Here is a 14378-nt window from a genome sequence, read left to right on the forward strand (position 1 = left end):
TAGATGAGCACAAACTGACACCTCCACACACATATATTCACAGGGTGGATCTAGACATTGTTCATGCTGGGGCCTCACATTCCTGGGCTGTAAAATGGAAATAAAAACACCCACCTCATGCAGTTTGGGAGGAGTATAAAGTGAGATATACACAGTATGTGCCACCAAATAATTATTCCTCCTCTGCCCACCCCCATCCCCAACTGTGCCCACTGGCATGTCCTTCCTGCAACCTGCTTCTCTGATGCCCATTGCTGGGTGGTTTAGGAAAGTGTGCATGCTGGCACTTCTTGAATGCTGATTCCACACACCCTCCACCCCGCTCATGCCCAGCAGCTTGAAGGGTGAAAAGCAGACCATGCAAAACTCATACGGAAACTCACAGTCACTGAACATGTGTGTTTGAGAGCAGCGCAGGGTTGAAAACTTCAAGTCAGGAGAGTGATTAGCTACAAGGAAGTGAGGCAGAGGAGACAGAGTTCCAATTTGCCCTTAAAATGCCAGAAATAACCAGGGGGGAGTGAAATTTTCTCCCAAAACAGCACTGTATCTTCTTTTCCTGGGAACACACATTCACGTTCAAAGGTATCTCGTGCGGCTCTAGCAAGTCTGACTCAGTTTCATAGCCGCATTCAGCCTCGCCTGCCCCAGTTCCTGTGGATGGGCACCTTGGTGCGAATAGGGACAAGTCTGGGATGGGGGCTCAGCTGGGCAGTGAGCAGGAGATGAATAGGGACAAAGGGCAGAAGAAACCCAGGGTGGGGTGGGGAGGGCGCACGCTTTCATGAGTTGCTGCTGTGCTACTGGGGGTGTAGGACCTGTGTGCCCCCTGCAGGAACCCACGTGACTCATGGTCAGGAGCTTGGGCAATGGGAACAATAGGCCTTAAGAGGTGCCCCACACTGCAGTCAGATCACCGCAGAACACAGAGTCCCAACAAAGGTATTGGAATCGGAGTGGGAAGATGGAGGGAAGTCGTCCTGGCCTTCTTACTTGGGAGCCTGCACGAATCCCCTGAGGCCTCGCGTGGCCACCTCTCCCCGGGGCAGACCCTGCCTCTGGCCTGTACCTCTCACAGACTGCCCACCCCTTCTAGGTGCCCCCAAAGAAGGTTCCCTCTGAGTGGAGCTGCTGGGAGAGGAAACCCAGAAGAGAGGGGCAAGGGAAGCTGGAGAGCAGGGTTTCAGCCCCCTGTGCTGCACTCTGATTCTATGTAAATGTTCAAGTTCTGGCAATAAGGGTCCTGATTAGCAGCATCTGGTCCCCAAAACGTGGCCTCTCTAAAACGGCTCCTCTGGGCCCAAGATCAGAGACCACAGCCACCCTGGGCTGCAGATCAGGCCTGATAAATGGAGCATCTTCAAAGTCTTTGCTGTCTTGGCAAAACTCCCTTTAACACTCAGAAAGTGCCTTTATAGAAGGGGAAGTGTGGTCTCCAGACCTCTAAGGCACACAAGACATCCCAGAACAAGGCACACAGGAAGTACTATTTCAGGGAAAAGGAGAGGAAAAAAGAACTAGAAGTTCGAGATCCCGGGCAGGTGCGTGGCTCACGTCTGTAATCCCAGCACTTTGAGAGACAAGGACGGGCAGATCACTTCAGGTCAGGAGTTCGAGACCAGCCTGGCCAACATGGTGAAACCCCATCTCTACTAAAAATACAAAAACTAGCCAGGCGTGGTGGCACATGCCTGTAATCCCAGCTACTCAGAGGCTGAGGCAGGACAATCGCTTGGAGCCGGGAGGTGAAGGTTGCAGTGAGCTGAGATCACACCGCTGCACTCCAGCCTGGGAGACCGAGTGAGACTCCATCTCAAAAAAAAAAAAAAAAAGTGCGAGGTCCCCCTATCTCAACCACCAATCCTGGGAAGACTTACCTTACATAGTGATTTCAAAATGTGGTCCCTGGACCAGGAACCAGCAGTGCCAGCACTGCTTGGGAACATTTCAGAAATGCACATCCTTGCCTCCCACCACTAGACCTGATGAATCAGGCTTGGCAGAGGGCCCCGTACTCTGCTTGCAAAGCCCTCCACGTGGTTCGGATGCAGCTCAAGTCTGAGAACCACTGCTTTGCCTGAAAATCTCTTTAAAATGTATATGACTACTACTATAAAAACTAACTAAACGCAACTGCCATCACGAGAAGACCACAGTAATAATATCAGGAAACCAAACTTAGCACAAATGTCAATTAAGCTCAGACCAGGACCATCTGCATCTAACCTGGTGGTAAACGGGAAATGGGGGGTGACTTCAGGCAAATGTTCCTTACACGGAACGCTCAGTGAAGACAACTGTTAAAAACAACTTTGAAAAAGAAGGCTGAAGTGACAGACTCAGTCTACTTGACTTCAAACTTAATTATCAAGCTACCGTCATAAAAACTTTGATACTGGTGAGAAGGTGGACAGAGGTCAATGGAACAAAACAGACAGCCCAGAAATAGACCTAAACAAACATGCCCAAAGCATTTTTTTTTTTTTGAGATGGAGTCTTGCTCTGTCGCCCAGGCCGGTGTGCAGTGGCGCGATCTCAGCTCACTGCAACCTCCATCTCCCAAGTTCAAGCGATTCTCCTGCCTCAGCCTCCCGAGTAGCTGGGATTACAGGCACGTGCCACCATACCCAGCTAATTTTTGTATTTTTAGTAGCAACGGGGTTTCACCATGTTGGCCAGGAGGGCCTCGATCTCTTGACCTCGTGATCTGCCCACCTCAGCCTCCCAAAGTGCTGGGATTACAGGTGTGAGCCACCACGCCCGGCCTGCATTTTTTTACAACGACAAAAGTGGATTGGATTTTAAAATCCAAGCGAGGAAGGGCAACCATTTCAGCAGATGGTGCAGGAACAGGTGGGCATCCACAGGGAAAAAAATGAACTATAACTTCATATCTTATTAGAAAATTAACTCAAAATGGATCACAGTCTTAAAACATAAAAATATTAAATAATAATACAACTTAGAAAAACAGAGAAAATCTTTGGGCTCTAGGACAAGCCACAGTTTTTAAACTTGTCACCAAAAACACAATCTATAAAAGGAAAATCATTTGCATCTTCATTCAGAAGGCAACAGGCAACCCAGAAACCAACATGTCAAAAGTAAAAACATCTGGACGCTCCTGACGAAGTCTCTCTGCCTCCACCTCCTACATCTTAGGATGCGGTTGTCAGAGAGACCTGGAACCGCGGTGACCTCTCTCGCCTCCCTCTCACACCTACCCATCACACCAACTACCCGCAGCCGCCCTTACTACCTCCCTTGGCCACACCCCACCTTCTCCCACCTGTAAGGCTACAAGGGTCTCCAGACACCTCTTCCTCCTCTGCCTGGGCCGCCAACCCATTTTCCACACTGCAGAGTGGTTCTTCTAGAACATAAATCCAATCACATCGCTTGCCAGCCTGAAGTTCATTGGCTTCCCACTGTCCCAGGAACAAAACCCAAACTCCTGCACGTGACCAGGCACTGCCTTTCTTGGCAGCCTTCTCACCTCACCTCCCCACCCCCACCCTCTCCAGCCACGCTTTCGGAAACGCCAAGCTGGGTCTTGCCTCTGGGCTTTTGCACATGCTCGCCCCCCAAGGCTGGCCCTCTGCCCAGCCCTCTCTGCAATGCCCGCTCACTCCTCAGTTCCCACTCCCCACTCCCCTGCTCAGCCCTCACTCCCCAGCCCTCTCTGCAAGTCCCCACTCCCCACTCCCCTGCTCACTCCTCACTCCCCAGCCCTCTTGTCCATGCCTGCTCACTCCTCAGTCTTAGCCTAATGTCACTTCTTCAGGGAGGGTCTCCCTGATCCACCTGTCCAAAGCGTGGCATGCTTTCTGAAAGCGCTCTGCGATTTCCCTCATAGCACTGTCACCCGTGTAGCCATGCCTGTGTGCGACTGATCTCATGTCTCTCCCACCACATTTCAACGGCCAAGAGGGCAAGACTTGTGGCAGCCTTGCACAGAGGAATATACTTGGACCCTCCTTGGCACCGGCACACGGGACAGGCTAATGTCTGATAAGAGAATCGGCCACTTCCTGGTACACCCCCTAACACACCCCAGGCTGCGGACGTGAGGTCCACCCCAGGGACAGCCACTTCCCCTCAGCACACCATGGGGTTCCACCGTCTTTCAAGACAGAGCCCTAACCTCACCTTCCCTGACACATTCCTCCCTTCAATTACTCTCACATCCTCTGTGATCCCCCCAAAAAGTTGACTCTTCCTAAACCACTATCTCAGCTTCACATAATGTCATGCACATGGTCTGTTTTTTCTACTAGATTGATTTTCTTTCATTTTATTTTGAGACGGTCTTGCTCTGTCACCCAAGCTGGAGTATAATGGTCCCATCACAGCTCACTATAGCCTCAAACTCGTGACCTCCTGCGATCCTCCAGCTTCAGCCTCTCAAGTAGCTGGGACTACAGGCACACACCACCATGCCCAGCTAATTTTTTAATTCTTTGTAGAGATTTGGTCTCACTGTGTTGGCCAGGCTGGTCTCAAACTCCTGGCCTCAAGCGATCCTCCTGCTTGAACCTCCCACTTTGGATTACAGGTATGAGACCCCGCGCCCAGCCTCTACTAGCTCTTTAACCATGAAAGAGAGACGCTTAAAAATGACTTTTCCACTCACTCCCATTGTTCAATTCTTATGTATTTTGTATGTAGCACCCTATGTACAAGAGAGCCCTGATAAATCTTTTGACCTGACACCTTCTTCAGGCAATTAAGAGTGGTTGGAAAGTTCCAAATGTTTCATTTGCACAAGTTATGCCAAGAAAGTTCAGAAGTTTAGTTAGATTAGCACTAAGATCTGGAAGAGAAATTTTACATGTTCCCTATAAAAAGGGATTTTAAACTTTTATATTATTGTTTTCGATATTTACAAAGCACCTAGCAAGGTTCCAATGCTACCACAATGACCTGCGCTTGGTCTCTGCCATCCCCAGCCCATGACAGGAGGTGGCCCCGGCCTGGGGTCTTTCTCCTTCGTGGCCTCCAGGGACCACCCTGGTCTGGCTTTGGCCAGGCCGCTGCCTTCCCGCCACTTGACACTAAGCCTGTCTATGGGTTTCCCGGTTCACGTACTTGAAAGAAAGTTCAAATAAAGCCTGTGCTACTGAAGAAATCTTGCAAGCCAACAATGCTGTTCTTGGAATCTGCAGCCTGGCACCCACAAGAACATCTTATCAGCTCAAACAAAACGAAGTCCATTTCTTGTCCAGATATTCGTGGGACACCTGCCATGGCCAGCTGGTGTTGAAGGGCTGTTCATTTGGGGCAGAACGAACACAACACTTCTCCCCTTCCACACGCACCACACAACAGAGGGTGCGACTGGGGCCTGCACAGGGGAAGCCAGAGAGGGCTGGTAGAGCCCAGATCTGGCTGGACCACCTGACCCGCATCTTGATTCCTGGGGAGAAGCCAGACACCTCCACTCCCTGGGGAGACCCTATTCACTCCCTTCTCAGTACAAACGGGGAAAGGTCTAGAACAAGGAATCCGAACTTGCTGTTGTTACCAGATGGGTGGATGGGTTCAAACACAACCTGCTCGCCTGGGAGGGTAACCTCCCCAGGCAGGGCTAAGGGAGCGGGGACTCCTTTCTGTGCTGAGCTCTGAGATGTGGGGAGATGCCCGACACCCTCAGCTCAGAAAGCCCAGAAACCTCACTGACTATCTGAGTTTTGCACAGATTTTCTATTCACAGAGTGACCCTGCAGAAGGCAGCCACTCAGGGGCCTCTGCTGCGCCAGTAGTCAAACTCCCTAACACTGAAAGGAGTTAAGACGCAACTCCTCTCTATTCTAGCCCTGACCTCCTCCGTTCACAATCTTCCCCAGGGCTGGGGGCAGATTTTCCTGGTTCCCCCAGGAAAAGCTTTGTGCAAAGGGTCCTGAAAGCAGTGAAAGAAAAGCAAGCTGAGGCTCTACACACTTCAGCAGAACAGGTGAAACAAACATGTTGAAGAGACAGAGTCTCACTATGTTGCCCAGGCTGGAGCACAGTGGTTTTTCACAGGCGTGAACATAGTGCACTACAGCCTCAAACTCCTGGGCTCAAGCCACCCTCCTGCCGCAGCCTCCGCATAGCTGGGAGTACAGCCATCATGCCCAGCTTGAAAAACAGTTTTGAGGATTATTTATTAATATGATCTGCAAAGGCTGAGGAGGTTTAGAAAAAGCTATTGGTTTTGAATTATTAGGAAATGAAAGCTTCATGATTTTAAAAGACACGTCTGGAGAAAATGTTCTCCATCTGTACAATTTTGTCATTTCAAGAATGTCACATAGGCTGGGCACAGTGGCTCATGCTTGTAATCCCAGCAGTTTGGGAGGTCAAGGCAGATGAATCACCTGAGGTCAGGAGTTCAAGACTAGCCTGGCCAACATGGCAAAACCCCATCTCTACTAAAAATACAAAAATTAGCCAGGTGTGGTGGCAGGTGCCTGTAATCCTAGCTACTCGGGAGGCTGAGGCAGGAAAATCACTTGAACCTGGGAGGTGGATGCTGCAGTGAGATGAGATCCACTCCAGCCTGGGTGACACTGTCTCGAAAAAAAAAAAAAAAAAGAATGTCATATAAATGAAATCAGACAGCCTGTGACCTTTGAGATTGGCTTTTTCTAACTGAAATAATGCCCTTGAGATCCCTCCAGGATGTTGCCTCTATCAAAAGCTCATTCCTTTATATTGCTGAATAATATTCCATGGTTCAAGTGCATTACCGTTTGTTTAGCAATTCACTCACTCACGGAAGGACACTTGCAATTTTTCCCACATGGGGCTGTTACAGATAAAGCTGTTAGGAGCAATCGTGTACAGGTTTTTTTTTGTACATACGTTTTCATTTCTCTGAGATAAATGCCCAGGAGTGCAATGACTGGGTCATCTGTTAGGAGGGTTTCATTTTTCAATAAACTGACAGGCTGTTTTCCAGAGAGGCTGCAGCACTTTGCACCTCCCACCAGCGACACAGGAGAGATCCAGTTTCTCGGCGGCCTCACCAGCATCTGGTGGGTCACTATTTTTTATTTTAGTCATTCTGGCAGATGTGAAGTGGTGTCTCCTTATGGTTTTAATTTGCATTTCCCTAGTGGCTAAAGACGCTGAACATCTTTTCACGTGCTTGTAGGCCACATGTATTAATATTAATAAATCCTCTTCAGTAAAAGGTCTCTTCGCATCTTTTGCCCATTTTCCTTTTTCTTTTTTCTTTTTTTTTTTTTTTTTGAGATGGAGTCTCACTCTGTCGCCCAGGCTGGAGTACAGTGGCATGATCTCGGCTCACTGCAACTTCCATCTCCCAGGTTCAAGCAATTCTCCTGCCTCAGCCTCCAAGTAACTGGGACTACAGGTGCCCACCACCACGCCTGGCTAATTTTTGTATTTTTAGTAGAGATGGGGTTTTACCATGTTGGCCAGGCTGGTCTCGAACTCCTCACCTCGTGATCCACCCGCCTCGGCCTCCCAAAGTGCTGGGATTCCAGGCATGAGCCACCGTGCCCAGCCCTCTTGCTCATTTTCTAGTTGGACTGACAGGGTTATTTTACGGTTGTGTTTGAGAGTTCCTTATCTGTATATCTAGATGCTTTGTCGCGTGTAGTCTGCAAGTATTTTCTCCCTGTCTGGGGCTTATCTTTCCATTCCTCCCACTCCCAGTTTAAGGGTCTTCTGCAGAGCAATGGTTTTTAATGTTGTTGAAGTCTAATGGATCGACCTTCCCTTTCACAGACTATGCTTCTGGTATCACATCTAAGACCTCTCTTTGCCAAGCCCAAGGTTCCAAAGACTTTCTCCTATGTTTCTTAGAAAAAGTCTTTGTTTTTAAGAGGGAGTCTCACTCTGTCGCCCAGGCTGGAGTGCAGTGGCGTGATCTCGGCTCCCTGCAACCTCCACCTCCAGGACTCAAGCGATCTTCCTGCCTCAGCCTTCTGAGTTGTTAGACTACAGGCACACATCACCAGCTTTTTTTTTTTTTTTTTTTTTTGAGACGTGATGGAGTTTCACTGTTTTTGCCCAGGCTGGGGTCCAATGGTGCGATCTCGGCTCACCACAACCTCTGCCTCCCAGGTTCAAGTGATTCTCCTGCCTCAGACTCTGGAGTAGCTGGGATTACAGGCATACACCACTATGCCTGGCTAATTTTGCATTTATAGTAGAGATGGGGTTTCTCCACGTTGCCAAAGCTGGTCTTGAACTCCTAGGCTCAAGCCATTTATCCACCTTGGCCTCCCAAGTGCTGGGATTACAGGCGTGAGCCACCAGGCCCAGCTAGAAAAGTCTTATAAGTATACATCTTACATTTAAATCTGTTATCCAATCTGAATTAATTTTTGTATAAGCTGAGAGGCTGAGGCTGAGGCTGAGGTCCACCTTTTTGTCTACAATGCCCCATGGCCTCGGCACTGCTGACTGGCTTCTGCGCCTCTGTCAAAGCCGGGTGCCCACACTTACGTGCATCTATGCCTGGGTCTCCCTTTTAGTCCACTGATCTCTCCAGCAGCACCACACTCGGCGGAGCCGGTCAATGCAGTCTTGATGACTGTAGCTTTAATCGAGTCTCAAAGCTGGGCAGAATGGTTCCTCCCACTTTATTCTTTTGCAAAGTTGTTCCAGCCGTTCTATTCTAGTTCCTTTGCCTTTCCGTATAAACTTTAGAACAATCTTGGTTTAAGCCATAAAAATTCTTGCTCAGTTTCACATATGTAATTTTAGTAACATTTTATTAATCCAGTACACCCAAAATATTATGTCAACATCTATTAATATAAACATAGAAAAAACACAATATAAAAAAAGTATTGAGGAATTTTTTCATACTAAGCCTTAGCAATCCAGTGCGTATTTTACCCTTTCAGCTTCTTAATTTGGACAAGGCACATCTCAAGTGCTCAGAAGCCAGCCCTGGTCTGGAGGCTCAGGGAGTTTTTGTTGAAGCAGGAGGAGCATCTTTCCCACTGGGCACATGGCCTCGTGACAATATTAAAAGCACTCAGGGAAAACCCACTAACGGAAAAAGCAAACGTATTTTCAAAAATATGTGCCGCAGAACCGTCCTGAAAAATGCTGTGGGTGGGCTTCGGGGGGCTAGCGGGTGGGTGGAGAGGGACTCTAACTAAGTCAGTTTGTGACACCCTGCAGATTCCCACTCTGGAGTCACGACACACACCGGCACAGGAGAGGCCCCGAAAAGTCCTTCAACAAAAATCTCTGCTGAGATGTGTTCTGTCCAGCAGGTTCTCGAATTTATTTGGGCAAAGAGCACCTTTTGCACACGCTGATGAACGTGCTAAAGAAGGATGGTCCACACTGCAGACTCCCGGGGTCAGCAAAGGGGCAGGGTCTGGCTTTGCTACAAGATACAGGACTAGACACCAGGCCCAAGGTGTGAGTCTGCCTCTGCTGTTTACCAGATGAGAGAGCCCTCAGGTGAGTTATGGCCCCTCCAAGGGCCTCAGTTTCCTTACCTTACAATAAGAGGGGTGGCCTAGTACTCGCCAAGTGCCTTTCAGCGGGCACAACTTCCAAATTTCAGTTCATTGTTACCATCTCATAAAGTAGTGTTAAAACACAGATACAGACATACAGATAAAACACAGATACAGACATACAGATAAAACACAGATACAGACATACAGATAAAACACAGATACAGACATGTAGATAAAACACAGATACAGATGGGTAGACAGAGGTATTTTACCCGGCTTCCAAGGCTGTGATGAAATGGCACAATACAGCAACCACTCCTCACTGCCTGCTGCCCGGCAGTTAAAAGGCATGCGTCCTACAAGCCGGCAGTAACTCCCTTTCTTTCTCATCTTATTTCCCATTAAATACAATGCTTTCTTCCAGCCTCATCCAGGGGTTTCGCATGCCCCAGGAGTGTTTGGGGGACTCTCTTTGGCCTTCCATTCCCCCCACCCTCACCCCCCGACCTCCTGCACCACCACCTCTGCCTCTGCCTGGGGTCACCCTCCCTGTCACTGTCCCTCTTGAGCAGCAGCTGCCATTGTTAAAGCCACAGGCTGTCCCTGTCTGGGCCCATATCCTTCCTCCCCTACTGGAGTGAGCCCACCAGGAGGTAAGGCAGGATTGCGTGGCAGGCCTGCACTCGCAGGGCTCAGTGGCTCAGTGTCAGACACCTCATTGCCTAGAGATGTTTCCAAGAGCCGCTCACTGACCCTCTGGTTCCCAATCTGGGACCTGTAGGCCAACAGTGGGTCACGAAAGCAGACATGAGAAGCCCACTGTCCCTCTCCACGTGTCTTGAAACATGACAGAAACTAACAGTGGTCCTCTGTTGTTACCACTGACAGCCAATCAGCAGCCTCCTTCCTGGGGATGGCTGTTGCTCCTCCAGACCTGCTGCGTTTCATCACCTCTCCAGCACCCAGGCTCAGGATGTGGGGACACAGGGGTGCTCTGACCAGCCCTGCTGAGTACAGTCTCTCCTGTAGCATGCCGGCCTCCACCTGCGCACACCTACGTGACATGACCAGAACCCCCCTTGGCCCAGCTCCGCCCATCTGCAAGGAAGGCCCCAGGATACAATGGAACATCGGGCCCTTTTATTTCCAAGTCTTTCTTTTTGTCTTCTCTAAAATAAACCAAATAGCTATTATATAGCTAGAAATAGTACAAGGTTTTCTTAAGAGTATTTCTTTTATGATTTCTTCTTTTTCGTCACTTTCTGAACCTCTTGGTTTCATCCAAATGATATCTATATAAACAGCTTTAAAAAACAAAAAGTGCCCCTTTCCTCTTCCCCATTTGCTATCCCATTCCCCAGGGCAGCCATTCAAGCCTCTTTCTGCTGTGTCTGATTCTACACCTCAAAATAACATGCTTCTCTGAGATCCCTCATTTCTCAAAGTTGGATCTTGCATTTTTACTTCTTATGGCAGATGAAGGGCTAGCTTTCTTACATTCTCTTCGCCTCCCCTCATTTCCCAGTATGATTATAGTTAAATCAATGTATATATTATGACTCTGAAAATATTGGCTGCCCTAACAAGTTCATTATTAATGCATTTTTTTCTTCAAAAGAAATAATGAAATGAACTTAAACAACTTCCTTATCAATAACTTTAACTGATTTGTTATATTTGCTTAGGCCTTATTTTTTATACTTTTATTTTGACACATAATCAATTGTACCTATTTATGGGGTACAAACTGATGCTTCTAACGGATAGTGATCAGATCACAGGAATAAGTGTATCCATCATCTCAAATATGTATCATCTCTTTGTGTCAGAAATATTCAACATGCTGTGCACACATTTTGTTTGCTACCGTTGTGCGGGGCAGAGGCGGTGGTGCAGGAGGTCGGGGGGCAGTGAGGGCCAAAGAGAGCGCAAAATGCACACTCCTGGGCACGCGGAACCACTGGATTCGGCTGGAAGAAAGCACTGTATTTAGTGAGAAATATGATTAGAGAGAAAGGGGTTTATAGCCAGTTTACAGAACTGTGCTAGGTGGCTTCACGTGCATGTGGCTTGTCTTTGCTGCCTGTGTGCAGGTTTTGCGTGCTGCACGTGCACAGGTTCTGTTGCTGGTGCTGGTAGGAGGGGAAGACGCCCATGGCTATAACTTCCCGCACCCTGCGATTAGATCTCCTTACAGTTTTTCACGGGGTCAGACCAACAAGATGGACCAGGGTTTCCGCTGTGTTTCCTAGCACCTCCCCTCCCTGTCCCATGCCCTCAAGGTCTGACACCAGCTGCATCCTGGGCCTCCCCTTCCACATCAGCGTGGGGGCGCCTGGTTCCTTCTCCTGCATGTGAAGCTGTTTCCTGAGCCTCGTTGCTCCCCTTTCCTGGGTCTAATCCCCGGATCTGGAAAGCACATTTTCCTGTAGTTTCCGTAGGAGGGCGCATGGGGGTATATATTGTGGGAGATTTGTCATGTCTGTGATGTCCTTATTCTACCCTCACACCTCAGTTAGGCTGCCTGGGTACACGGCCACTGGTCACTTTCACTCCGAACGGCCAATGTCTAAGGAAGGACTCCGTGGTCCATCAGCTTCCAGCGTCGTGGCTGACGCATCTGGTATCTTTCCTGCCAGCAAATCTCCTCTGTGCAGCTCTCTACCTCCAGAATCTTTCGGAATTTTTGTTCTAGCTCCCGTGACCTGAAACTCTGTGACCTGCTTTGATGCTGTGCACTGACTTCAACCATGCCCTTCAGTCCTGCCGTTTTCTTGTACTGTTTATGATTTCTTCTCCGTTCTCACTTTCTGAACCTCTTAGTTTCATCAAAAATGACACCTATATTTCTCATTTTCACATTTGGTTCTTTAAGAGGGAGAGAAAGGTGTGCCCTCTACCATCTTAAAAATGGAAACTGTGCTGGGCGCGGTGACTTATACCTGTCATCCCAGCACTTTGGGGGGCCAAGGCGGGAGGATTGCTGAAGCCCAGGAATTTGAGACCAACTTGAGTAACATGGAGAAACCCCATCTCTACGGAAAACACAAAAACTAGCCAGGCATGGTGGCACATGCCTGTAGTCACAGCTACTCGGGAGGCTGAGGTGGGAAGATTGCTTGAACCCAGGAGGTAGAGGCTGCAGTGAGACGAGATGGAGATCACACCACTGCCCTCCAGCCTAGGTGATGAAGCAAGACTCTGTCTTGGGAAATTGTGTATTCTCTATCACACTGATGGCTGCTCTAACTGGCTGTCCTGTGTTTGCTTATAAAAAAAAAAAAAAAAAAAAAGGGTGGGAGGACTGATTCCTACTTAATGATGAGGCTTGTATGACCCTAGAGGGCTTGGATGGTGGAGAGGCTGTGAGTGCTGGTTTAGCATATTTTAAAAAGCAGAGAGAATGAGAATAGGCAGAGAGCAAAGCCTGGAGAAGTCAAATGTGCTGGGGGATAGGGACCCAGGCAGACAAGAGGAATCCAGATGACAGGACCAGGTAACAGTCAGAGTTGAGGCGGCCTGCTCAGAACAAGGACCCTGTTAACCTCTTGCCTAACGTGGTGCTAAAATAACATTTATGTTTTTGGTCACGATAAAAGACAAACCTACTATAAATAAGTAGCATATATATATATATATATATATATATATATATATATATATATATATACATATTTTTTTTTTCTTTGAAACTTACAAAAGGCCAGAGGCCAGAGGGTTATGAGACACCTGAAACACCCCTTCTCAAAAGCAGACTCTGGTCCAGTGAGTGGGCAGTTAAAGTCCAACCGCATTTGCATCCTGCAGGCCCCACCCACATCAAGAATTAAGGACCCTGAACTCACAATGAGTTTGCCGCGAGCCGCATCACTTAGTCAAGGTTTACTGATGATGCTTGCAGTAGGTCAACACTCAGAGCTGTCAAGTGGAGACCTGGACCATGCTGAACAAGGAGATCGGTCAAACGGAGCCAGTAACAGATGCAGCATCTCAGGCAAAGAAAAGCATCCTCTCTGAGAAAGCCGAGCTCCAGTTTTATGTAAGGGTATGGAAGCAAGGAAGAGCTGAGCCGTCTGTGCTCATCAGACCCCATGGGCTTGGAGGACTCCAGGACAGGCTTACACCTGTAATCCCAGCACTTTGTGGGGCCAAGACGGGAGGATCGCTGATCTTGGCTTCTCCTGCTCTGAGTAGGATTCATGTAGGATGGTGGCTTCAGCAGGGTCCCCGCCCAATCCAAGCTCCTCTCCACCCGAAGCCATCCTTACTGCCTCCTCTGGAAACCCCTTCTGCCCTGGAGGGTCCCTCTCACTGTGTGCTCCCTCCTAAGCCCCTTTGCTGTCTGCATCTGCCCTCCAGAACCTCCACAGGGGGTACCCCAAGCTGGCTACCTAGACCTCTGTCCCTCTAGATGCAGCACTTACCTGCCACCCCCAACTCCCAAGCCGGCATCCTGGCGGCCCCTCGCCCTCCCAGGCCGCGGACGGTAGCTCCACCTGACACGTGGAACCAGGAGCAGCCAGGCTCTTTAGAGTTTTGCCAGTATCCCCATGAAAATGTTTCCTAAAACGCTACTCCCTGCATCTCAGCTGACAGTATAAACTATTCATCCCTGTTTTAAACAGCTGCAAAGGACATCATTTCCAGCATACTGTAAATACTGAATTAAAATAAAACTGCCATGTCACTCTTGTAAATATATCTATTAGAATCTAGGCGCGACGACGTGACAGCCATGGCCATCTATTTACAACGCACACAAACAAGCTCTTCTTTAAGGCCAGAAAGTATACACTTCTTCCTCTAGGAACTCCTATTTCTGTTACTACAAAATGTAAACCCAACGTTATATATTCATGCTTGAAATTACTCTACTGATTCACCCTACTGTAACTTTTTGCAACACAAACATGCATATAAATTGAATTTGTCTTGATTTTC

The 14378-nt window shown here is 48.5% G+C and overlaps 1 protein-coding gene across 14 annotated transcripts in view; it reads right to left on the bottom strand.

The window, feature by feature from the left end:
* The window catches only part of PRDM15 (PR/SET domain 15), an 80663-nt gene that overhangs the window by 62581 nt on the left and 3704 nt on the right, over positions 1-14378 (bottom strand). Inside the window, exon 2 of one of the 14 annotated variants that reach the window (XM_063659759.1) lies at positions 3290-3373. The exons of 12 other annotated variants lie outside the window; for them this stretch is intronic. In XM_063659759.1, coding sequence (XP_063515829.1) covers positions 3290-3349 — 60 coding nt within the window. In that variant the 5' untranslated portion in view covers positions 3350-3373. Of the gene's footprint in view, positions 1-383; positions 403-3289; positions 3374-14378 lie in introns of those variants that run through there. One more of the 14 variants, XM_063659763.1, reaches the window with a different exon arrangement.

The sequence above is a fragment of the Pongo pygmaeus genome, chromosome 22, assembly GCF_028885625.2.
Source record: "Pongo pygmaeus isolate AG05252 chromosome 22, NHGRI_mPonPyg2-v2.0_pri, whole genome shotgun sequence".
In the NCBI taxonomy this organism is placed as follows: Eukaryota; Metazoa; Chordata; class Mammalia; order Primates; family Hominidae; genus Pongo; species Pongo pygmaeus.